General features: G+C 40.5%; 1 protein-coding gene across 3 annotated transcripts in view; it reads left to right on the top strand.

The window, feature by feature from the left end:
- Positions 1-26562, top strand: part of STX18 (syntaxin 18) — a 141906-nt gene that overhangs the window by 72362 nt on the left and 42982 nt on the right. The window contains exon 1 of one of the 3 annotated variants that reach the window (XM_037829385.1): positions 23236-23366. The exons of the other annotated variants lie outside the window; for them this stretch is intronic. Coding sequence (XP_037685313.1) covers positions 23290-23366 — 77 coding nt within the window. The 5' untranslated portion in view covers positions 23236-23289. Of the gene's footprint in view, positions 1-23235; positions 23367-26562 lie in introns of those variants that run through there. 3 annotated transcript variants of the gene reach the window in all.

Below are 26562 nucleotides of genomic sequence, written 5' to 3' on the forward strand. Positions count from 1 at the left end.
CTTGTTTAGTTTACTGGAGCACTATATAAGCTCAGACAGAAGGAGGTCACAGCTAGCTGAAGCTGAGACAGACATTTTGAAGGCGGCAGTTGGAAGCTGATGCAGACATGTTGGAGAACGTCATTTTGAAACGCAACCTGGGAGCAAGCAGACACCAGCCACGTGCCTTTCTGGATGCCAGTGGCCTTTCTCTAGTGAAGATACCCTTTGTTGATGGACACTTTATGGCCTTAAGACTGTAACTGTGTAACCAAATAAACCCCCTTTTATAAAAGCCAATCCATTTCTGGTGTTTTGCATTTCGGCAGCATTAGCAAACTAGAACAGCATGTCTTGAACCTCAGGCTCCTCCTGTGCCAGTTTGTCCCTATCCCACCTGCCCAGCACATCTGGCAGAGTTCCCTCCATTTATCGATTCTGCTTGCTTCCTTCCACTCCCTCCAGAGTGCTTTTGTGCAGTCTTGATTTCCTACTTGCATAAGCCATTTGTCACCACCTTCCTGACTGGTCTCCCTGCTCCTTAGCCCATCCTCTCCCAGTCTGTCTGGAAGACACAGCTCTCATCATCAGCATCACCCATGTGATGACGTGGCTCCCCACCTCTAGTCCTTTCTCACGGCCCACAGAATGTGGGCCGCCCACGTTCTTACAAGGCTTTTCCTTAACCTCATCCCCTTTTCCATCCTCCTGCCTTCCCTTTCATGCACCGTCAAGCTGCATTCAGAACAATTATTTATTCCACCTCTGTGCCTTGACTCCCACCGTTTGTTTTGCCTCCTGCTCTAGACCCCAATCTGTGTGTGTCACGTGTCCAGATGCTCTCATCCTGAAAGACCCACTTCTTACCACCACCTTCTCCATAAATCCTCTCTGGCTCTGCCTTCTTCTCCAGAAGGATCTCTTCTGTCTCTGAATTCTGACAGCTGTTTTTCTGTGCCTTTCTTACGGTACTTCTCACATGTGCCTTGCAGAAGATATTGTTCATTTTGTCTTCTTCCAGTTTTCTTGAGGTGAGAAACTGAATCTTATTCATCTCTGCTTGTTTCACTGTTCCAGAGATTGCTCAGTTGATTCATTTATTCATTAGTTCTTTCACTCAGCACATGTTTATTGAGTGCCTACTCCGTGCCAAGTGCCATGGCAGGCATTAGGAATACAATGATGAGCAAAGACAAACATGGTTTTTCTTGCCTTCATAGAGCTACTTGAAGGATTCAGACAGAGACATTACAGGGGCTACAAAAATAGAGTGCCAGTGACTTTTGGAGGCCTATGGGAGGAATTTAGGCTTGTCAGGGAAAGTGTCCTTGAAGAAGTGACACTTGAGCTGAGATCTGAAAGTAGGAACTAACTAGGTAAAGAAAAAAAGGAAGAGAATTCAAATGCAGAGGGAAACGAATATGCAAACACCCTGTGGACACTACCTTCCCTCTAGTAGGTGCTCAGAAGATGCTTCTTAAACAGTGAAGGGAGGATGCGAGTCACCTAAAAATGCAATTTGGGAAGGTCACCAGAGCTCTTATGCTTCTGATAGAAACAAGCATTATACCTAAAAAAGCTCACCCGGTTGTGGAGAAGAAAAGAATTTATTCAAGATCTTGCAGGAACTGACGCACAGCCAGAAACATGGCGGGCGCGCCGAAGGATAGAAAATAGCAACATTTTATGTCCTAAGTCTAAGATGCAAGTCCCTCCCCTGTTTCTCCATTGGCTGCATACTCCAGAAGGTACAGCCTATCCAAGAGAGCTAACTTGTCCGCCTTTGGGATTTTAAATGGTACAGCCTATCCGAGAGAGCACATCCGTTTTAAATTTCCCACTGAGAGTTCCCGCCTTTGATTATAGCAAACAGCAACTCTGGGCTTACGTCAGGGTTCTCTCCTTCCCTTTAACCGTGGAGCCCGTGGAGCCCATTTGAGCCAGTCTTGCTTTAATTTCCATTTTCCCTGCTCCACATTGCCTTTAAGTGAAAGCTAAACTTAACACTTTCTTATACCTCTGTGACAGTTTTTGTTTTGTTTTGTTTTGGGTGGGGGGGTTGATTGGGGTGATTTTTTAAAAAGAGAGAAAGAGTCTCGATCGAGTCTTCCAAAATTATTTCTGGAATAGATTCCAACTCTCAACAGACGCAGGGCGCAGGGACGTTGCAGTGCAGGTATCTTGTCTTCTACTGTCTCCTTACCTATCATTGCAGCTGGCTTTAGTGGGAAACTCTTACCACAGGAACTCGTCTTCAATGTATTATGGGAATTAATGGAAAAGTTGGATTTGGCATATGAAATGATATCTTTAGGAGCATCTTTTTAGGATTTCATCTTTATAAAACAGGGGTGTATGCATTTCAAAAGCCTTCCTCTTGCAAAGTTAGAGCATATAAAGCAAATCCTCTTTTTTTCCTTTGTCAATATCTGCAGAAACGGAAATATTTCATATAAATTCTTTAACAGAGAAAATGTAATTATACTCAGGTGAATTTTAGATAATCCCCGATACTTTGTCTACTTAAACTTAATATAGGCAACTCTATACTGTTAAATGTATTTCATTTGTATAATTTTGGAATATATTAAAATAATTATTCTAATGAAGAGCACCAAGAAAATCTCATTTTAAAGATCAGTTAAAATAGTTGGTTAACACTAGATGGCAGTGTAAATTTTACTTTTAAAGGTGTGTATTGTGTCGAATACCTATTTGATTAGCCATAAAAATGGAAGCTAGAGTGATTTTGGAAATTTTTATAATAGTGGTAAAAACCTATCAATTTTCAACTGTTTTCTTTAGTTCCTGACAACTTAGGTGAAAGATGTGATTGTAGAGATCTTTTTCAGAAATCCACTGTTAATTTTGCCTTGGAAAGGTCAGCAAGATGGGTCCTTTGAATATTTGATGAATAAAGTTTACATGTTCATTTACATATTGTCTCTGACTGCTTTTGCAGTACAACAGCAGAGATGAGTAGTTGTGATATAGGCTGTATGGCCCACAGAGCTTAAAATATTCAGTCTGGACCTTTAGAGAAACAGTTTGCAAGCCCCTGCTCTCAGCATTTGAGATGATAATTATTCGCCAGATAGTTCAGAGGGTCAAATGAGATACTATAATTGAAATGTGCTGCAAAAAGAAAAATGCAATGAATTTATTTTAAAGATGGTGGTTGTAATGGTTTGAAGCTGCATGTACCCCAGAAAAGATTATTTTCTTAAAGCCAATCCATCCTGTGGGTGTGGACCTATTGGAGGGGGGACCTTGTGATTAGGTTATTTCAGTTGATGCATGCCCCAGGTGGCTCTTAATCCTCTTACTGGAGTCCTTTATAAGAGATGAAATTGAGAGAAGCAGACAGAAGCCAAGAGAGAAAACACACAGCCGCTGAGAGAGGACAGACAGAAAACAGAGAGAAACCAAAGAAACAAAGAGGAAGCTGCTGAAGCAGTAAAACCAGGGAGAGAAGGGAGAGACCAGCAGACATCGCCATGTGCCTGACCTTGTGGCAGAGGAGCTGAGAATCATTGGTAGCCAGTCTTAGGGGAGAAAGCATTGCCTGTTGATGCCTTCATTTGGACATTTTCATGGCCTCAGAATTGTAAGCTTGTAAATTAGTAAATCCCCGTTGTAAAAGCCAACCCATTTCTGGCATATTGCATTTTGGCAACATTAGCAAACTAAAACAATAGTTGCAAGGTGCTATTCCATAACTGTGCAGTAGTTCTAAACTTTGGATTCTAAGAGTGATGTTAAGGCCATTATCCTCAATAACATACAGCTCCCTCACTGTGTTTCAGTCCCCAGATCACTGCCGTGTGGACTGACTCATATCCTTCTCTGATGTCTCTTAGTTCAGCAGGCAGCTGGCCTAAGCCTTCCCCTTTGCTCAGCCTCAGTGCTGAACTGAGGATCAGGACCCCCGGGGCTAGTCCCAACTCTGCCACCTACTAGCTGTGTGGCTTGAGGAGGCCATAATCCCCTACAGCCTTCAGACTTTCTTGGTCTTGACCAGTCCATCCCCTCATTATAGAAATGCACTCGTTTACTCATTTTCTCTATTCCAGCTGGTCACCTACCCCTGCTTTGGTCTCTTTGAAAGCATATGGACTTTGGGGTCCTGTGCCGGTTTAAATGTATTATATCCCCCAAAACACCATTATCTTTGATGTAATCTTGTGTGGGCAGACATATCAGTATTGATTAGAATGTAATTCTTTGAGTGTTTCCGTGGATATGTACCCCACCTGTGGGTGATGACTCTGATTGGATAATTTCCATGGAGGTGTTACCCCCACCCATTCAGGGTGGGTCTAAATTAAATTACTGGAGCCATGTAAATGGGCTGACAAACAGAAGGAACTCAGTGCAGCTGAGAGTGACATTTTGAAGAGGAGCTACAGCCAAGAGGGACACTTTGAAGAATGCCCAGGAGCTGAGAGAGGAACTGCAGTTTACAGAGACATTTTGGAGATGGCCTTTGAAAGCAGACTTTTGCTCCAGAGAAGCTAAGAGAGGACAAATACCCCAAAAGCAACTGAGAGTGACATTTTGGAGAGAAGCTGAAGCCTAGGGAGGAACATCCTGGGATAAAGCCATTTTGAAAGCAGAACTCTGAAGCAGACGCCAGCCATGTGCCTTCCCAGTTAACAGAGGTTTTCCGGACACCATTGGCCATCCTCCAGTGAAGGTACCTGATTGTTGATGCCTTACCTTGGAAACTTTATGGCCTTAAGACTGTAACTTTGTAACCAAATAAACCCCTTTTATAAAAGCCAATCCATTTCTGGTGTTTTGCATGACGGCAGCATTAGCAAAATAGAACAGGTCCTCACATCTAAGCTCTAGTCCCAGTCTGCCTTGTGGTAGTTATGTGAGTGTGTGCAACTTAACATCTTTGTGCTTATTTTCTTTTTTATAAAATACGGGTAATGTTCTTGGCAGGATTCAAATGAGAAACATATCTGAGAGTTCCTGGGACATAAAGGGCACTTGAATCGGAACCCTGTCATGACCTATGATGCAATTGGAGAGAGTCAATAAACAAGACCCTCTGTTTCTTCTAGAGAGAGAGATGCAGGAATCAGACCCACATGATGGAGCTTGACATAAAGCTTCATTGCTGGTGAAAGCTAGGCTGGCACCGAGAGCTTAGGCCTGCAGGTGAGTGGCCCTGCTGCTACTCTGCTCCCGAATAGACAGGCTCACCCGACCGCCCGCGCCACTGAGGGGCCACAGTCCCTGGAGACAGCAAGCCCAGGCCCCTTTATAGCATAGGAGAGAAAGGGACCCAGCAGAACCGGGGTGGTTTGTAAGGTCCTAAAGAGAGAAGGAGAGAGCTGACAGGGCTCTGGCTAGATGCATGCCCAGTTCCTTTTGCCAGGCTTCCAGTCAGAGAAATCCCTTCTCCTCCTGAGGGCAGGGGCGAGGAGGGGGACGGGGAGGAAGGAGGCCAGAGTGTTACTCTAGGGACGTTGGTTCACATAGAAACAAGAAGGCGAGGGAATAAGCATTTCCCCAATGCCCCACATTCTCTCCAGATGGAGAAAGGCTGCCCTTATCTTCTTCTATTAAGTTCTCCCTCCTGAAGATGGCAGATTGTTTAAAGCTTTTTCTTCTTCTTCTTCTTTTTTTTTTGACAGCTCCTCCCCCACAGTGCAGTTGCTGGTCATGGCCTGCTCCTAGGGACATTTGGAATGGTATATGATTATGGAATTGAATGAATATATAGAAATATTGCCTTCAGATCTATGAGGCTTCATTAGTTTAACATAATTAGTAAGCTATAATTTTTTCCAGAATGTAGAGCTCAGACTTTATTGACCCATTTAATTTTTTGATAATGACATTTTACTAGAGCAGAACAGCATGCAACATAGGTAGTAGCCTCTGGCTGTAGCTCTAAATGATTTTAATGAAAAATAATTTCTCTACTTCTGGTAGATGTACCTTTTCTACAATATTCTGGCAACACAGAACATAACCACTTAGGGAAAAGTTTTCTTGGTTTATGATGTTGTTGCTAATAGAATAAACATACTGCCAACTTCCAATTTAAAAGGTTAATGTATAAGGGATCCTAAAGGAACATCACCCTTTAATTGAGTAATCCATTTTCTTAAATGAACCCTTAGACCTTTTCATTTTCACTGGGCTGAGTTTCCATTAAGCCGAAGTATAGAGTAGGAAGATGTTCGGCTAATGTTCACAAAATCTGGACTTCGTCATTTATAGGCCTGCTCTCTCCATGGGATGCCTGTCCTTGGAAGTAGGTACCTTTCTAGTTTGTTTGCCCCCAGTGGGATGGTTTCTGTTAGGGACCTGCATAAGGCATAAACCTAAGACTCCTAGCCCCTGTGCCCCCTGCACTCACTCCTCCCCAGGGAAAGAAGTGTCACTCAACTTACAGGAGAGCTGGGGAGAAGGGACTGAGTGTGCTTGCTCAGCCCCTTCCTCCTTTGTCTCAGATAAGAGTACTGGTAATCTGGTTCTTCTCTGCTCTTCAATATAACCAGACTGGGCAAGTGAATAACATGCTAAGGAGTGGTGGATAGGACATGCTTATACTTATCTCTCAGTCTTCAAGATTCACTGAGGGGAGGAACAGCCTTCCCCCAGGACACCAGGGGCTTCTTTATCCCCCTCCAGAAAATGTGGAAGTGGTGGTGGTGGTAGGAATGGGGGAGGTGCCATGCCAAGGGAGGAGAGGCAGCTTACCTGATTGTAGAGACTGAGAAAAAGCACCTCATGCTTAGCTTTCTCTTTTGGAGAAGCCTGTCCTCAGGGTGGGTGTGTTCCTTGCTCATCAGTGACTTGAATTTTCTAGGGAAGGCTCTGTTCTGTAGAGGGGTGCCTGCAGGTCTTGGGGATGGGGGTAAAATCAATTCAGGAGGGATTTATTAGGCAGAGCAGTCATAGCTGTATGTCAAGCTATGGTCTCCAGTTCAGCCTTATTTATTGATTCAGTTCATTCAAAATGTATCTATCGATTATTGAGTTATCGATTTATCAGCTGACTAAATGTTAGGCATTGCTCTTGATGATGGAGATGCAGCAGTGAACAAACAGACAAAAGACCTTGCCCACATGAAGCTTATATCTCTTTTGGGGGAAGACAGACAAAGGGGAATATGTGCTGGAAAGGGTGGAGATGGGAAAGGGGACAGAAAAGGTTGCAGAGAGTACAAGTTTCTAAAGGTGGGTCAGGGAAGGCCTCATTGAGAGGGTGACACTGAGTAAACACCTAAAAGAAGTAAGGCATCTGGGGAAAGAACATTCCAGAAAGAGAAGACAAACAGCAACTGTAAAGGTTCTGAGGTAGGAGTGTGTGCCTGGAACATTCAAGGGACAGCATGGTGGCTCCTATGGTGGAAGCAAGAGGAATGGTGTTCAGAGAGACAGCAGGAAGCCAGATTTTGTTGTTCATTTTAAGGATCCCTTGGCTTTTGTAAAGACCTTGGCTTTTATTCAGAGATAGGAAGCCACTGACTTTGTGCAGAGAACAGAAGGAATCTGACTCACTCTGTGACAGATCAGTATGGCCACTGTGCTAGGGTGAACTGGAGAGGGACAAGGCAGCAGCAGCAGCCCAGTTAGGAGGTTCCAGTTACAGTCCAGGGGAGAGGCCTGATGGCCTGCGCCCTGGTAACAGAGCTTGTGATAAGAGGAAATTCAGTTCTGGAGATGTTGTGAAGGGAGAGCCAACAACATTTTTCATTGGATTCATTGTGAGCTGTGAGAGAAAAAGAGTCAAGGAGGACTCCAGGGTTTGAAGCCTGAGCAACTGGAAGGATAAGGGTGGAATTGCCATTAACTCAGATGGGGACGGCTGCAATAGGAGCATGTTTGAGGAGTGATGGGAGCTCAGTTTGGGCCATATTTGCAGTGCAAGTGAAGATGTTGAGGAGGCAGATAGATGTGTCTAGAGTTCAGGGAGAGGTCCAGGCTGAAAATATAAATTTGGGACTTGTCAACATAAAGTTGATATTTAAAATCATGAGACTAGATGGACTCAAGGGAGCAAGTATAGATAGCGAAAGAGATTTAGGGACCGAGCTGTCAGCTGTCTGTTCATGAAGTGGCCGGGGAGCTAAGAAGGGTCAATAGAAAGACTGAAAAGGAGCAGCCAGTGAGGTTAGAGGAAAACCAGAGAGTGTGGTGTCCTGGAGCCCAAGGAAGAAAATCAATTAAGGGCAGGAAGCGATCAGTCTGTTACAAGGAATTAAGTCAGTCTGGGTCCCAGCCACCACTCTTGCTTTTAGCAGTGTGACCCATTGATGACCTTGGTTAGCACCAGTGACAGCAGAGCCACAGAGATAAAAGCCTGCTTACATTGGGTTCAAGAGAGATTCGGAGTCAGGGAGCTGGAGACCTGGAGCGTTAACATGTTTTAGAGAAGTTTGGTTAAAAAGAGGAGAGAAATTGGGTCCTAGCTGGTGGGAGACATGGATGGAGTTGAGAGGTTTGGTATTGTTTGTTTTTTAAGTTAGGAGAAGCAACACCATGTTTATATGTGGAGAGGAAAGATGCATATGGGAGGGAAACGATATTATTAATGATTACCATTGCATACGTGTTTGCTGTGTGCTAGACACGGTTTAAGCCCTGCACACGTTTTTATTTAAGGTTGATGGTGCAGGAGGGACGAGGGAGAATTGCTGGAGCCGATCTAGTGCCCAGGGGAGATGCACAGCGCATCCCTAGCAGCAGGAAAGAAGGTCGGGCCTCCGGGCCCAGAGGAAGATGGGAGCGAGGGGCCCAGGAAGGGGAAGCTTGTAGGAGTTCTCAGACAAATAGGAAGCAAAGTTGTCACTGAAGCTGCAGTGGAGAAGGCGGTGGTGGCGGTTGGAGGAGACGTGAAATGGTCGTCCACGGGAGTGGGGAAGCTCATGGGTCAGGAGCGTGTGGCCTAATTGCCAGACAGCATTAGGGGACCATGTGAGATTCACAGTCATGATCAGTCATAAAGCTGGTATTTTGATCCCCATCTATCCAATTTCCACTTGATCCTAAACTCCACTAAATAGAGAGGTATTAATTACTGGTTACTCTGACTCCAATTCCAAATGGTTCTCTCATTGCTTCCCACTCCCAGTATTCTCCCAGGAGCCAGCCTTTTTTTTAGCGGCCCTCAGAAGATTAGAATAAAAAGGGGCCGTTAAATTGAACCCGAACCAAGCAACCCACCACGAGCACCCACCATGTGAACACCGCCTGTCGTGGACCATTACAATTTTTAGACTGCACCAGATTTTTACTCCCTTTAGTCCTGTGGGGAACATTTAGTTACACTAGAATTAGCCTCAGCCCTGCTCAAATTTGTGGCCATTGAACTGTATGTAACAGTAACATTCCCTTCCCCTTAATAGATTAAAGAAACTTCAGAAAATACTTTATTTCTTTAGTTTTTCCTTTAGTTTCTTAAGATTTTATCAGAAAATGTCGAGTAGACCATTTGTCCTGGTTTCTTTGTTCAAAACAAAGTGTCAGTCACGGAACATTTAGTCTCGAGAGCATTACCTTTGTCCTTTTAAATTGCATTAAAAGGACAAGTATTAATAGTGGTTTCTTTCCTACATATATCCTTGTTGTCTGCTCTTCTGTGTTCTTCCTTTCTTTTAATGCCTCTTGCTCACCTGGGCCCCAGATCTCAGGGTCACCGTTGTTGATCCTTTGCCTCCAGCATCTGTTATGTTCCTGACAATTTTACTTCTCGGATCCATCCCTTCTTTCCAATCCCCTGCCACGACTCGAGCTCTGCCATTGCCCCTTTCTTAAGTTTCAGTTGAACAAAAATTTCCTGAGCATCTGTTACATAATACTAAGGAAATCAAAGATGAATTTAGGCAAGATTCCCTGCCTAACTTCAGTAACCTATTGTCCGATCTCGCCCCCTCTGTTTCATCTAACATGGTATTGCCACATTTATCTTCTATCAAGCCTAGTCCGTCTATTGGCTACAAAATAGCACTCCTTTTACTAGCACCGGAAGCTGATCAGGAACTCATCCTGTTTACCTCTTCTGTGCTCCAGCTACACTGAACTCCTCATTCTTCTCCAGACAGATCCCCTCTCCCCTACTTACTTACACATTCTGTTACTTACATGGAACATCTGCTCTTGCCTCCCCACAGCTACTTCCCACCTCTCATGATTAAGTCCATTAATCACCTTCCCTCTTGATCAACTAGTGAGAAATAAGCATCCCCTGTTCTAAACTGTCTTGTTTTCTGTGACATGAGAGATGGCCCAGGTTGTTGGTTAAGAGAGCAAACTCCAGTCAAGCTGCCATGGTTCATGGTCAAGCTGTGTGACCTTGGGTAAGTTATGTAACCTCTCTCTGCCCCAGCTGCTTCATCTGTAAAATGGGTATTTTAATGGTGCCCACCTCATAGAATTTTGGGAATTAAGTGGGTATGCAAATCTCTTAGAACAGTAAGTAGTTTTAATACATGGAAAGTAGTATATCTGTAAGACTGATAGCCTTTGTTTTATGATATAAACATATACATCAACCTGTGGATGTTACCTATTGTGATCAAGTCCATTGGGAGCAGGGTTTATATTTCGTACAATGTCTGTAGCCCAGACATTAACAGATTAATTTCTTAATGTCCATTGACCATACTTCATGGAGAGTCCATAGCATATGCTGCAATACATTATGAAATTAATCTGCTGATTTAACATTTGTACCAAAAATAAGGTTGTACCCTTTACATTTTTATCATACCTTTTCAGTAATCTTTGGAACAGAGTATAAAATAGTTAGTTATTCTCTCTTCTTGTCTCTCCTCAGAAAGTATCTAGTTATAGTACACAGTAATAGGCAGAATGTGAGTGGTATTTTGTAATTTTGAGCTTGCCCTTTCTTAATAGACTCATTAACCAAATAATAAAAAAGTAAGTGTATCCCTTTGAATTTCTGAACAAATGAACTTTTACTACCCAGTTTTTTCCTTTTTTCTCCCTGAAGTAAAATGAGTATTCCAAATCTGTATATAACATAGTCTCCTTTAACTAAATAAAATGTTTAAAAAAATTGAGATCTGTAATAAAATTATTCTTCTATACATCATAAATAAAATAAAAGTAAAGTTTGATAAATTTATAGATGCATGTCCTGTGAGGAATGTATGTTTTGGAATTATTTGCCAGATAGTTAACCTCTTCGAAATAGTAGTAATTGATGAGTATCTTTCAAGTGTCCATTATTTATCTACTGCTGTTGTTAAATAAGAAAAATGAGAATTTGAACCCTTCTTCAAGTTCTCCATCTCATCATCTGAAATGTCCTAAACATCACATGCCATCTTTGGTCTCTCACCTTAACATCTTTCCTTCCAAATCTATGCCATTTTCTGTATTCCCTATCCTTTATACATATTTCCTGAGATCAATTGTAGGTTTACAGAAAAATCATACAGAAGTAGAGTTCCCATATATCCACCTCTCTCACACGCAATTTTTCTTATTATGAACATTTTGCATTAGTGTAGTGCTTTTATTACAATCGATGAAACATTATTATTATTATTATTATGCTATTAACTTTAGCCCATTGTTTACATTAGGGTTCATTCTTTGTTTTTTTTCTGTGTGTGTATGTGGTATACAACCTAAAATATCCCCTTCTTATCCCTTTTCAAATATGCATTTCAGTGGTGTTACATTCACAAAGTTGTGTCTCTATCACTGTCATCCATTGCCAAAAGTTTTCCCTTACCCCAAACAGAAACTCCATACCAAATAAACATTAACTCCCCATTCCCCTCCCCAACCCCATGCCTGGTAACCTGTATTATAGTTTCTGACTTCATGAATTTGCATATTCTGCTTATTCCATGCAAGTATTTGTTTGTTTCATAATGTATTTGTCCTTTTACATCTGGCTTATTTCACTCAACATGGAATCTTCAAGGTTCTTCCATGTTGTAGCATGCATCAGAACTTTATTCCTGTTTATGACCGAATAATATTCCATTGTCTGTACATATCAACATTTTGTTATCCATTCATCACTGATGGACACTTAGGTTGCTTCCCTCTTTTGGCAGTTGTTGAATAGTGCTGTTATGAACATCGGTGTGCAAGTTATCTGTTCAAGTCCCTGCTTTCAAGTCCCTGGGTATATAGCGAGAAGTGGGATTGCTTGGTCATATGATAATTCTATACTTAACTTTCTGAGGAACCGCCAAACTATTTTCCACAGTGTCTACACTATTTTACATTCCCACCAAAAATGAGTAAGTGCTCTTCTTTTTTCCACATCCTCTCCAACACTTATTTTCTTTTTTTTTTCTTAATAGCTATTCTAGTGGATGTCAGATGGTATCTCAGTGTGATTTTGACTTACATTTCCCTGATGGCTGACAAGGTTGAACAACTTTTATTGTATTTATTGGCCATTTGTATATCTTCTTTAGAGAAATGGCTATTCAAGTCTTTTCTCCATTTTTTAAATTGAGTTGTTTGTCTTTCTGGTATTGAGTTGTAGGAGGTCTTTATATATTCTAGATATTAAACCCTTATCAGATATATGGTTTCCAAATATTTTCTACCATTCTATGGTTTGTCTTTTTACTTTCTTATAAAGTCCTTTGATGTATGTGCTGGTTTGGATATATTATGGCCCCCCAAACGCCATTATCTTTGATGCAATCTTGTGGAGACAGACGTATTAGTGTTGATTAGGTTGGAACCTATTGGTTCAGTGTTTCCATGGAGAAGTGACTCAGTCAACTGTGGGTGAGACCTTTCATTGGATTATTTCTATGGAGGTGTTGCCCCACCCACTGAGGGTGGGTCTTTTTTGGATCACTGGAGTACTTTAAAAAGAGCCACACAAGCCCAGATGCAGAGCAGCTAGGAGTGACATTGTGGAGAGGAGCTGCAGCTAAGAGAGGACAAAGCACCCCAAGAGCAACATTTTGGGGAACGCCATTTTGAAACGCAACCTGGGAGCAAGTGGACACCAGCCATGCCTTCCGAGCTAATAGAGGTTTTCCGGATGCCAGTCACCATCCTTCAGTGAAGGTACCCTATTGTTGATACCTTACTGTGGACACTTCATGGCCTTAAGACTGTAACTTTGTAACCAAAAAATCCCTTTATAAAAGCCAATCCATTTCTGGTATTTTGCATTCCGGCAGCATTAGCAAACTGGAACAATGTACAAACCTTTTTAATTTTGATTAAGCCCATTTATCTATTTTTTTTTTCTTTTGTTGCTCTTACTTTTGGTGTAATATCTAAGAAACCACTGCCAAACACAAGATCCTGAAGGTGTTTCCCTGTATTTTCTTCTAGGAGTTTTATAGTTTTAAATCTTTGATCTTAGGTCTTTGATCCATTTTGAATTCATCCATGCTGAATTTGTAGGGGTCCACCTTCATTCTTTTGCGTAATTTTGCAGATGGTTTTCCAGCTCTTCCCACACCATTTATTGAAGTCCCCACTGGTTGGACTTGGCACCCTTGTCAAAAATCAGTTGGGGAGGGCGGGGCAAGATGGCAGACTGGTGAGCTGTATGTTTTAGTTACTCCTCCAGGAAAGTAGGTAAAAAGCCAGGAACTGCGTGGACTGGACACCACAGAGCAATCTGTCTTTGGGCATACTTCATACAACACTCATGAAAACGTGGAACTGCTGAGATCAGCGAAATCTGTAAGTTTTTGCGGCCAGGGGACCCGCGCCCCTCCCTGCCAGGCTCAGTCCCGGGGGAGGAGGGGCTGTCAGCTCCAGGAAGGAGAAGGGAGAATTGCAGTGGCTGCTCTTATCGGAAACTCATTCTACTGATTCAAACTCCAACCATAGATAGACTGAGACCAGACACCAGAGACTCTGAGAGCAGCCAGCCCAGCAGAGAGGAGACAGGCATAGAAAAAAAACAACACGAAAAACTCCAAAATAAAAGCAGAGGATTTTTGGAGTTCTGGTGAACACAGAAAGGGGAAGGGAGGAGATCAGGCCTTGAGGCGCATATGCAAATCCCGAAGCAAGGCTGATCTCTCTGCCCTGTGCACCTTTCCTTAATGGCCCTGGTTGCTTTGTCTATTAGCATTTCAATAACCCATTAGATCTCTGAGGAGGGCCGTTTTTTTTTGTTTTTTTGTTTTTTTTTTTTTTTAAATCCTTTTTGCTTTTTCTAAAACAATTACTCTAAGAAGCTCAATACAGAAAGCTTCAAAGAATTGAAATTTGGGCACGTCAAGTCAAGAGCAGAACTAAGAGAGCTCTGAGACAAAAGGCAATAATCCAGTGGCTGAGAAAATTCACTAAACAACACAACTTCCCAAGAAAAGGGGGGTGTCCGCTCACAGCCACCATCCTGGTGGACAGGAAACACTCCTGCCCATCGCCAGCCCCATAGCCCAGAGCTGCCCCAGACAACCCAGTGTGACGGAAGTGCTTCAAATAACAGGCACACACCACAAAACTGGGCGTGGACATTAGCCTTCCCTGCAACCTCAGCTGAATGTCCCAGAGCTGGGAAGGGGGAGCAGTGTGAATTAACAGAGCCCCATTCAGCCATCATTTGAGCAGACTGGGAGCCTCCCAACACAGCCCAGCAGCCCAGAACTGCCCTGGGGGGACGGCACTCACCTGTGACATAGCACAGTCATCCCTCAACAGAGGACCCGGGGTGCACAGCCTGGAAGAGGGGCCCACTTGCAAGTCTCAGGAGCCATACGCCAATACCAAACACTTGTGGGTCAGTGGCAGAGACAAACTGTGGCAGGACTGAACTGAAGGATTAGACTATTGCAGTAGCTTTAAAACTCTAGGATCATCAGGGAGATTTGACTGTTAGGGCCACCCCCCCTCCCCGACTGCCCAGAAACACGCCCCACATACAGGGCAGGCAACACCAACTACACACGCAAGCTTGGGACACCAATTGGGCCCCACAAGACTCACTCCCCCACTCACCAAAAAGGCTAAGCAGGGGAGATCTGGCTTGTGGAGAACAGGTGGCTCGTGGACGCCACCTGCTGGTTAGTAAGAGAAAGTGTACTCCACGAAGCTGTAGATCTGATAAATTAGAGATAAGGACTTCAACTGGTCTACAAACCCTAAAAGAACCCTATCAAGGTCAGCAAATGCCACGAGGCCAAAAACAACAGAAAATTATAAAGCATATGAAAAAACCAGACGATATGGATAACCCAAGCCCAAGCACCCAAATCAAAAGACCAGAAGAGACACACCTAGAGCAGCTACTCAAAGAACTAAAGATGAACAATGAGACCATAGTACGGGATATGAAGGAAATCAAGAAGACCCTAGAAGAGCATAAAGAAGACATTGCAAGACTAAATAAAAAAATGGATGATCTTATGGAAATTAAAGAAACTGTTGACCAAATTAAAAAGATTCTGGACACTCATAGTACAAGACTAGAGGAAGTTGAACAACGAATCAGTGACCTGGAAGATGACAGAATGGAAAATGAAAGCATAAAAGAAAGAATGGGGAAAAAAATTGAAAAACTCGAAATGGACCTCAGGGATATGATAGATAATATGAAACGTCCAAATATAAGACTCATTGGTGTCCCAGAAGGGGAAGAAAAGGGTAAAGGTCTAGGAAGAGTATTCAAAGAAATTGTTGGGGAAAACTTCCCAAATCTTCTAAACAACATAAATACACAAATCATAAATGCTCAGCGAACTCCAAATAGAATAAATCCAAATAAACCCACTCCAAGACATATACTGATCACACTGTCAAACATAGAAGAGAAGGAGCAAGTTCTGAAAGCAGCAAGAGAAAAGCAATTCACCACATACAAAGGAAACAGCATAAGACTAAGTAGTGACTACTCAGCAGCCACCATGGAGGCGAGAAGGCAGTGGCACGATATATTTAAAACTCTGAGTGAGAAAAATTTCCAGCCAAGAATACTTTATCCAGCAAAGCTCTCCTTCAAATTTGAGGGAGAGCTTAAATTTTTCACAGACAAAGAAATGCTGAGAGAATTTGCTAACAAGAGACCTGCCCTACTGGAGATACTAAAGGGAGCCCTACAGACAGAGAAACAAAGACAGGACAGAGAGACTTGGAGAAAGGTTCAGTACTAAAGAGATTCGGTATGGGTACAATAAAGGATATTAATAGAGAGAGGGAAAAATATGGCAAACATAATCCAAAGGATAAGATGGCCGATTCAAGAAATGCCTTCACGGTTTTAACGTTGAATGTAAATGGATTAAACTCCCCAATTAAAAGATATAGATTTGCAGAATGGATCAAAAAAATGAACCATCAATATGTTGCATACAAGAGACTCATCTTAGACACAGGGACACAAAGAAACTGAAAGTGAAAGGATGGAAAAAAATATTTCATGCAAGCTACAGCCAAAAGAAAGCAGGTGTAGCAATATTAATCTCAGATAAAATAGACTTCAAATGCAGGGATGTTTTGAGAGACAAAGAAGGCCACTACATACTAATAAAAGGGGCAATTCAGCAAGAAGAAATAACAATCGTAAATGTCTATGCACCCAATCAAGGTGCCACAAAATACATGAGAGAAACATTGGCAAAACTAAAGGAAGCAATTGATGTTTCCACAATAATTGTGGGAGACTTCAACACATCACTCTCTCCTATAGATAGATCAACCAGACAGAAGACCAATAAGGAAATTGAAAACCTAAACAATCTGATAAATGAATTAGATTTAACAGACATCTACAGGACATTACATCCCAAATCAACAGGATACACATACTTTTCTAGTGCTCACGGAACTTTCTCCAGAATAGATCATATGCTGGGACATAAAACAAGCCTCAATAAATTTAAAAAGATTGAAATTATTCAAAGCACATTCTCTGACCACAATGGAATACAATTAGAAGTCAATAACCATCAGAGACTTAGAAAATTCACAAATACCTGGAGGTTAAACAACACACTCCTAAACAATCAGTGGGTTAAAGAAGAAATAGCAAGAGAAATTGCTAAATATATAGAGACGAATGAAAATGAGAACACAACATACCAAAACCTATGGGATGCAGCAAAAGCAGTGCTAAGGGGGAAATTTATAGCACTAAACGCATATATTAAAAAGGAAGAAAGAGCCAAAATCAAAGAACTAATGGATCAACTGAAGAAGCTAGAAAATGAACAGCAAACCAATCCTAAACCAAGTACAAGAAAAGAAATAACAAGGATTAAAGCAGAAATAAATGACATAGAGAACAAAAAAACAATAGAAAGGATAAATATCACCAAAAGTTGGTTCTTTGAGAAGATCAACAAGATTGACAAGCCCCTAGCTAGACTGACAAAATCAAAAAGAGAGAAGACCCATATAAACAAAATAATGAATGAAAAAGGTGACATAACTGCAGATCCTGAAGAAATTAAAAAAATTATAAGAGGATATTATGAACAACTGTATGGCAACAAACTGGATAATGTAGAAGAAATGGACAATTTCCTGGAAACATATGAACAACCTAGACTGACCAGAGAAGAAATAGAAGACCTCAACCAACCCATCACAAGCAAAGAGATCCAATCAGTCATCAAAAATCTTCCCACAAATAAATGCCCAGGGCCAGATGGCTTCACAGGGGAATTCTACCAAACTTTCCAGAAAGATCTGACACCAATCTTACTCAAACTCTTTCAAAACATTGAAAAAAATGGAACACTACCTAACTCATTTTATGAAGCTAACATCAATCTAATACCAAAACCAGGCAAAGATGCTACAAAAAAGGAAAACTACCGGCCAATCTCCCTAATGAATATAGATGCAAAAATCCTCAACAAAATACTTGCAAATCGAATCCAAAGACACATTAAAAAAATCATACACCATGACCAAGTGGGGTTCATTCCAGGCATGCAAGGATGGTTCAACATAAGAAAAACAATCAATGTATTACAACACATTAAAAACTCGAAAGGGAAAAATCAATTGATCATCTCAATAGATGCTGAAAAAGCATTTGACAAAATCCAACATCCGTTTTTGATAAAAACACTTCAAAAGGTAGGAATTGAAGGAAACTTCCTCAACATGATAAAGAGCATATATGAAAAACCCACAGCCAGCATAGTACTCAATGGTGAGAGACTGAAAGCCTCCCCTCTAAGATCAGGAACAAGACAAGGATGCCCGCTGTCACCACTGTTATTCAACATTGTGCTGGAAGTGCTAGCCAGGGCAATCCGGCAAGACAAAGAAATAAAAGGCATCCAAATTGGAAAAGAAGAAGTAAAACTGTCATTGTTTGCAGATGATATGATCTTATATCTAGAAAACCCTGAGAAATCAACGATACACCTACTAGAGCTAATAAACAAATTTAGCAAAGTAGCGGGATACAAGATTAATGCACATAAGTCAGTAATGTTTCTATATGCTAGAAATGAACAAACTGAAGAGACACTCAAGAAAAAGATACCATTTTCAATAGCAACTAAAAAAATCAAGTACCTAGGAATAAACTTAACCAAAGATGTAAAAGACCTATACAAAGAAAACTACATAACTCTACTAAAAGAAATAGAAGGGGACCTTAAAAGATGGAAAAATATTCCATGTTCATGGATAGGAAGGCTAAATGTCATTAAGATGTCAATTCTACCCAAACTCATCTACAGATTCAATGCAATCCCAATCAAAATTCCAACAACCTACTTTGCAGACTTGGAAAAGCTAGTTATCAAATTTATTTGGAAAGGGAAGATGCCTCGAATTGCTAAAGACACTCTAAAAAAGAAAAACGAAGTGGGAGGACTTACACTCCCTGACTTTGAAGCTTATTATAAAGCCACAGTTGTCAAAACAGCATGGTACTGGCACAAAGATAGACATATAGATCAATGGAATCGAATTGAGAATTCAGAGATAGACCCTCAGATCTATGGCCGACTGATCTTTGATAAGGCCCCCAATGTCACCGAACTGAGCCATAATGGTCTTTTCAACAAATGGGGCTGGGAGAGTTGGATATCCATATCCAAAAGAATGAAAGAGGACCCCTACCTCACCCCCTACACAAAAATTAACTCAAAATGGACCAAAGATCTCAATATAAAAGAAAGTACCATAAAACTCCTAGAAGATAATGTAGGAAAACATCTTCAAGACCTTGTATTAGGAGGCCACTTCCTAGACTTTACACCCAAAGCACAAGCAACAAAAGAGAAAATAGATAAATGGGAACTCCTCAAGCTTAGAAGTTTCTGCACCTCAAAGGAATTTCTCAAAAAGGTAAAGAGGCAGCCAACTCAATGGGAAAAAATTTTTGGAAACCATGTATCTGACAAAAGACTGATATCTTGCATATACAAAGAAATCCTACAACTCAATGACAATAGTACAGACAGCCCAATTATAAAATGGGCAAAAGATATGAAAAGACAGTTCTCTGAAGAGGAATTACAAATGGCCAAGAAACACATGAAAAAATGTTCAGCTTCACTAGCTATTAGAGAGATGCAAATTAAGACCACAATGAGATACCATCTAACACCGGTTAGAATGGCTGCCATTAAACAAACAGGAAACTACAAATGCTGGAGGGGATGTGGAGAAATTGGAACTCTTATTCATTGTTGGTGGGACTGTAGAATGGTTCAGCCACTCTGGAAGTCAGTCTGGCAGTTCCTTAGAAAACTAGATATAGAGCTACCATTCGATCCAGCGATTGCACTTCTCGGTATATACCCGGAAGATCGGAAAGCAGTGACACGAACAGATATCTGCACGCCAATGTTCATAGCAGCATTATTCACAATTGCCAAGAGATGGAAACAACCCAAATGTCCTTCAACAGATGAGTGGATAAATAAAATGTGGTATATACACACGATGGAATACTATGCGGCAGTAAGAAGGAACGATCTCGTGAAACATATGACAACATGGATGAACCTTGAAGACATAATGCTGAGCGAAATAAGCCAGGCACAAAAAGAGAAATATTATATGCTACCACTAATGTGAACTTTGAAAAATGTAAAACAAATGGTTTATAATGTAGAATGTAGGGGAACTAGCAGTAGAGAGCAATTAACGAAGGGGGAACAATAATCCAAGAAGAACAGATAAGCTATTTAACGTTCTGGGGATGCCCAGAAATGACTATGGTCTGTTGATTTCTGATGGATGTAGTAGGAACAAGTTCACTGAAATGTTGCTATATTATGTAACTTTCTTGGGGTAAAGTAGGAACATGTTGGAAGTTAAGCAGTTATCTTAGGTTAGTTGTCTTTTTCTTACTCCCTTGCTATGGTCTCTTTGAAATGTTCTTTTATTGTATGTTTGTTTTCTTTTTAACTTTTTTTCATACAGTTGATTTGAAAAAAGAAGGGAAAGTTAAAAAAAAAAAAAAAAGAAAAAAGACAAACAAGGAAAAAAAAAAAAAAAAATATGTAGTGCCCCCTTGAGGAGCCTGTGGAGAATGCAGGGGTATTTGCCTACCCCACCTCCATGGTTGCTAACATGACCACAGACATAGGGGACTGGTGGTTTGATGGGTTGAGCCCTCTACCATAAGTTTTACCCTTGGGAAGACGGTTGCTGCAAAGGAGAGGCTAGGCCTCCCTATATTTGTGCCTAAGAGTCTCCTCCTGAATGCCTCTTTGTTGCTCAGATGTGGCCCTCTCTCTCTGGCTAAGCCAACTTGAAAGGTGAAATCACTGCCCTCCCCCCTACGTGGGATCAGACACCCAGGGAAGTGAATCTCCCTGGCAACGTGGAATATGACTCCCGGGGAGGAATGTAGACCCGGCATCGTGGGATGGAGAACATCTTCTTGACCAAAAGAGGGATGTGAAAGGAAATGAAATAAGCTTCAGTGGCAGAGAGATTCCAAAACGAGCCGAGAGATCACTCTGGTGGGCACTCTTACGCACACTTTAGACAACCTTTTTTAGGTTCTAAAGAATTGGGGTAGCTGGTGGTGGATACCTGAAACTATTAAACTACAACCCAGAACCCATGAATCTCGAAGACAGTTGTATAAAAATGTAGCTTATGAGGGGTGACAGTGGGATTGGGAATGCCATAAGGACCAAACTCCACTTTGTCTAGTTTATGGATGGATGTGTAGAAAAGTAGGGGAAGCAAACAAACAGACAAAGGTACCTAGTGTTCTTTTTTGCTTCGGTTGCTCTTTTTCACTCTAATTGTTATTCTTGTTATTTTTGTGTGTGTGCTAATGAAGGTGTCAGGGATTGATTTAGGTGATGAATGTACAACTATGTAATGGTACTGTAAACAATCGAAAGTACAATTTGTTTTGTATGACTGCGTGGTATGTGAATATATCTCAATAAAATGATGATTAAAAAAAAAAAAAAATCAGTTGGCCACTCTCTCTCTCTAACTGAGCCACCTCGGCAGGTGAACTCACTGCCCTCCCCCCTACGTGGGACCCAACTCCCAGGAGTGTAAATCTCACTGGCAACACAGGATATGACTCCCAGGGATGAATCTGGACCCGGCATCGTGGGATTAAGAGTATCTTCTTGACCGAAAGGGGGATGCAAAATGAGACGAAATACGTTCAGTGGCTGACAGATTTCAAGTGGAGTCGAGAGGTCACTCTGGTGGACATTCTTATGCACTATAGATAACACCTCTTAGGTTTTAATTTATTGGAATACCTGAAACTACCAAACTCCAACCCAGTAGTCTGGACTCCTGAAGACGATTATATAATAATGTAGATTACTAGGGGTGACAGTGTGATTGTGAAGGCCTTGTGGATCACACTCCCTTTGTCTAGTGTGTGGATGGATGGGTAGAAAAGTGGGGACAAAAACTAAATGACAAATAGGATGGGATGGGGGGGATGGTTTGGGTGTTCTTTTTTTACTTTTATTTTTTATTCTTATTCTGATTCTTTCTGATGTAAGGAAAATGTTCAGAAACAGATTGTGGTGATGAATGCATAACTATATGATCGTACTTTGAACAGTTGATTGTATACCATGGATGATTGTATGGTATGTGAATATATTTCAATAAAACTGAATTAAAAAAAAAAAATCAGTTGGCCAAAGTGTAAAGGTTTATTTCTGAACTCTCAGTTCAATTCCATTGGTCTGTATGTCTGTCCTTGAGCCAGTATCATGCTGTTTTGATTATTGTAGCTTTGTAATATGTTTTAAAATCAGGAAGTATGAATCCTTCAGCTTATTTTTCTTTTTCAAGATGGTTTTGGCTATTCATGGCCTCTTACCCTTCCATATTAATTTGATGTTTGGCTTTTCCATTTTCACAAAAAAGTCTGTTAGAATCTTGATTGGAATTGCATTGAATTTGTATATCACTTTGATATACAGATTTGACATGTTAAATACATACATACATGTCAATACATACAGAATTGACATCTTAAAAATATTTAGTCTTCCAATCCGTGAACACAGAATGTCCTGCAACATTTATGTAGGTCTTCTTTAATTTCTTTCAGCAATGTTATTTCAGTTTGCTAAAGCTGCCGGAATGCAAAATATCAGAAATGGATTGGCTTTTACAATGGGGTTTGTTCACAAATTGACAGTTCCAAGGCCATGAAAATATCCAAATTAAGGGATCAAGAGGAAGATACCTTCTTTGAAGAAAGGCTGACGGCATCTGGGGTTCCTCTGTCACATGGGAAGGCACGTGACCAGAGTCTGGGGGCCCTCTTCTGGGGTTAGCTTCTGGTTTCCATTGCTTTCTCCAAAATGTCTCTGGGCTTTTGTCTTAGCTTCTCTGTCTCAGCTCCTATGCGTCCTTGCTTGTTTCTCCCAGGGCATTTCTCTTTAAGCATCTAGGGGTCCTCTCTTAGCTTCTCCAGGGAAAATTCTGGATTTCATCTCTTAGCTTCTCTCTTGGTTCTCATTTCAACAGCTCTCTCAGCTGTCTTCAAAATGTCTCTGCCTTTTGTCCTCTTATAGAGGACACCAGCAAACTAAGTAAGACCCACCTTGAATGGGGGGGTGGGGTCACATCTCCATGGAAATAATCTAATCGGAAAGTTCCACCTGCAATTAGGTGGGTCACAGCCCCACCCACAATAGGTCTGCCCCTACAAGATTAAAGAACATAGTCTTTTATGGGGTACATAGCAGTTTGTTTCAAACCAGCACAAATGTTTTGTAGATTTTGTATACAAATCCTTTACATCTTTGTTTAAATTTATTTCTAGATGTTTTATTCTTTAAATGCTGTCACAAATGGAATTTTTTTTCTTGATTTCCACTGCAGATTGTTCATTGCTAGTGTTTAGAAACACCACTGATTTTTGAATGTTGATCTTGGACCTTCTGCTTTGCTGAAATGTTTTTGAGCTCTGTACCTTCATGGTGGATTTTTCAGGTTTCCCTGTGTATGGGATCATGTTATCTGCAAGTAGGGTGAGTTTTACTTCTTCCTTTCCCACTTGCATGCCTTTTATTTCTTTTTCTTGCCTAATGGTTCGGACTAGAACTTCCAGTGCAGTGTTAAATCATAGTGGTGATAGTGGGCATCCTTGTCTTATTCCTGATCTTAGAGGGAAAACTTTTGGTCTTTCACCATGGAGTATGATATTAGTTATGGGTTTTCATATATGCCCTTTATTGTGTTAAGGGTGTTTCCTTCTCTTCCTAGTTTCCTGAGTGCTTTTATCAGGAAAGGGTGCTGAATTTTGTCAAATGTCTTTTCTGCATCAGTTTAGGTGATTCATAATCGTGGTTTTTAACCCTTCATTCTGTTAATGTGGTGTAATACATTACTTGATTTTCTTACATTGAACTACCCTTACATGCCTGGGATAAATCCTATTTGATCATGTTGTACAACTTTTTAACGTGATGTTTGATTTGGTTTGCTAGTATTTTTTTTTTGAGGATTTTTGCATCCATATTCATCAGGATTATTGGTCTGTAGTTTTCTTCTGATTTCTTTATCTGACTTTGATATTAGTGTGATGCTGTCCTCATAGTATGAGTTGGGAAGTGTTCCTTCCTCTTCAATTTTATGGACGAGTTTGAGCAGTATTGGTGTTAATTCTTCTTTGATTGTTTGTTAGAATTCACCAGTGAAGCCGTCTGGTCCTGGGCTTTTCTTTGTTGGAAGGCTTTTAATGACTGATTCAATCTCTTTGCTTGTTATTGGTCCGTTGAGATTTTCTGTTTCCTCTGGAGTCAGAGTAGGTAATTTGTGTGCTTCTAGGGATTTGTAAATTTCATGTAAATTAACTAATCTGTTGGCATATGTTCTTTCACAGTATCCTCTTATAATCCTTCTTATTTCTGTGGGGTCAGTAGAAATGTTCCCTTTTTCATTTCTCGTTTTAGTTATTTGCATCTTCTCTGTTTTTTTCTTTGTCAATCTGGCTAAAGGTTTGTCAGTTTTATTGATCTTTTCAAAGAACCAAATTTTGGTTTTGTCGATTCTCTTTTTTTTTTTTTTTTTTAATTGTCTATTTCATTTATCCCTGATCTAATCTTTTTTTATTTGCTTCCTTCTGCTTGCTTTGGGTTTAGTTTGCTCTTCTTTTTCCAGATCCTCCAGTTTTGAGGTTAGGTCTCTGATTCAAGATCTTTCTTCTGTTTTAATGTAAGCATCTAGGGCTATAAATTTCCCTCTGAGCCCTGCCTTTGCTTTGTCCTGTAAGTTTTGATATCTTGTGTTTTCATTTTCATTTGTCTTAAGATACTTCCTAATTTCTCTTGTGATTTCATCTTTGACCCATTAAATGTGCATTTTCTAACTTCGACATATTTGTGGATTTTCCAGTTCTCTCTCTGTTATTGATTTCGAGCTTCATTCCATTGTGGTCGGAGAAGATACTTTGTATAATTTCTGTCTTCTAAAATTTATTGAGACTTGTTTTGTGACCTAACTCTATTCTGTAGAATGATCCATGTACTCTTTTGGGGTGTAGTGTTCTGTATATGTCTGTTCTAATTCATTTACAATATTGTTCAAGTTCTCTGTTTCCTTATTGATTGTGTGGCTGTTCTGTCTGTTGATGAAAATGATGTATTGAAATCTCTAACTATTATTGTAGGGGTGTCTATTTCTCTCTTCAGTTTTGTCAGTGCTTGCCTCATGTATTTGGGGGTACTGTGCTTAGGTGCGTAAATGTTTATGATTGTTATTTCTTCTTGGTTGATTTGCCTTTTTATTAATATATAGTGTCCTTTATCTCTTGTAATGGTTTTTGACTTAAAGTCTATTTTGTCTGATATTATTCATGGAGGTTTTAAGCTGTATGTCCCCCAGAAAAACAGGTTCTGTGCTTAATCCATTCCTGGGAGTGTGAACCCATTGTAAATAGAGCTTTTTGATGAGATTACTTCAATTAAGGTGAGGCCTACCTCAGTCAGGGTGGGTCTTAATGCTATTACTGGAACCCTTTGTAAGCAGAATGAAATTTCGATAGATGGAGAGAAAGCCACAGAGGGGGCAACCCAAAGCTGAACATCAGCAGAACCCAGAAGAGAAGGGAGAGACCAGGAGATGCCACTATGTGCCTTTCCATGTGATAAACTAAGGACCAAGGATCATCAGCAGGCAGTCCCAGTCATCACAGTCTTCAGGGAAAAAGCATCACCTTGAAGATGCCTTTGTTTGGACCTTTTTGTTTTTGACCTTTTTCCTAATCTCAAAACCATAAGCAAATAAGTTCCCATTGTTTAACCCAACTCATTTATGGTATTTGCTTGAATAGCCAAAGAAACAAAAAAAATCAGTATAGCTGCCTCAACTCTTCTTTTGCTTACTATTTGCATGGAATATTTTTTTTTCCATCCTTTTACTTTCAATCTATTTGTTTCTTTGGGTCTAAGGTGAGTCTTTTGTAACCAACACATATTTGAATTATGCTCTTTTTTAAAAAATTTTTCATCCATTCTGCCAATCTATGTCTTTGGATTGCTGCATTTAATCCATTTACATTCAGTATAATTACTGATGTGGCAGGACTTGCTTCGGCCTTTTTGTCCTTTGTTTCTTATAAGTGTTATATCTTTTTGTCCCTCTTTTTCTTTATTGTAGCCTTCTATGAATAATTGATCTTTTGTGAGCATGTGTAATTGATTGATACCTTTCTCAATTCCATTTCTGTATATATTTTAAATACTTTCTTTGTGGTTGCCCTGTAATTTATATTAAACAACCCAAGTCTATAACCTACTGGTTTGATAAGATGCCAATTTAACTTCTATAGCCTACACAGTCTCTGCTTCTGTACCACTCTATTTCCTCTTTTTATTTATTTATTTATTTATTTATTTTGTCACACACCACCTCTTTATGAGATGTATGTCCATAACATGGAAATATGATTATTCCTTGTTTAATTATATTCTCAAACTTATAGGAAATAAAGAGTAGAGTTACATACTGAGTATGTCATACTGTTGAATTTTGCCTTTGCTCATCTAATTGCATTTATTGGAGATATTCACTTTTTCATACTGCTCCAAGCTACTAGCTCCTGTCCTTCCCTTTCAACCTGAAGAGCTCCCTTTAGCATTTCTTGTAGGCAGGTCTCTTGTTGACAAACTCTCATAGTTTTTGTTTATCTGTGAATGTCTTAAATTTCCCTTCATTTTTGAAGAA

The sequence above is a fragment of the Choloepus didactylus genome, chromosome 3 (assembly GCF_015220235.1).
Source record: "Choloepus didactylus isolate mChoDid1 chromosome 3, mChoDid1.pri, whole genome shotgun sequence".
NCBI lineage: Eukaryota > Metazoa > Chordata > Mammalia > Pilosa > Megalonychidae > Choloepus > Choloepus didactylus.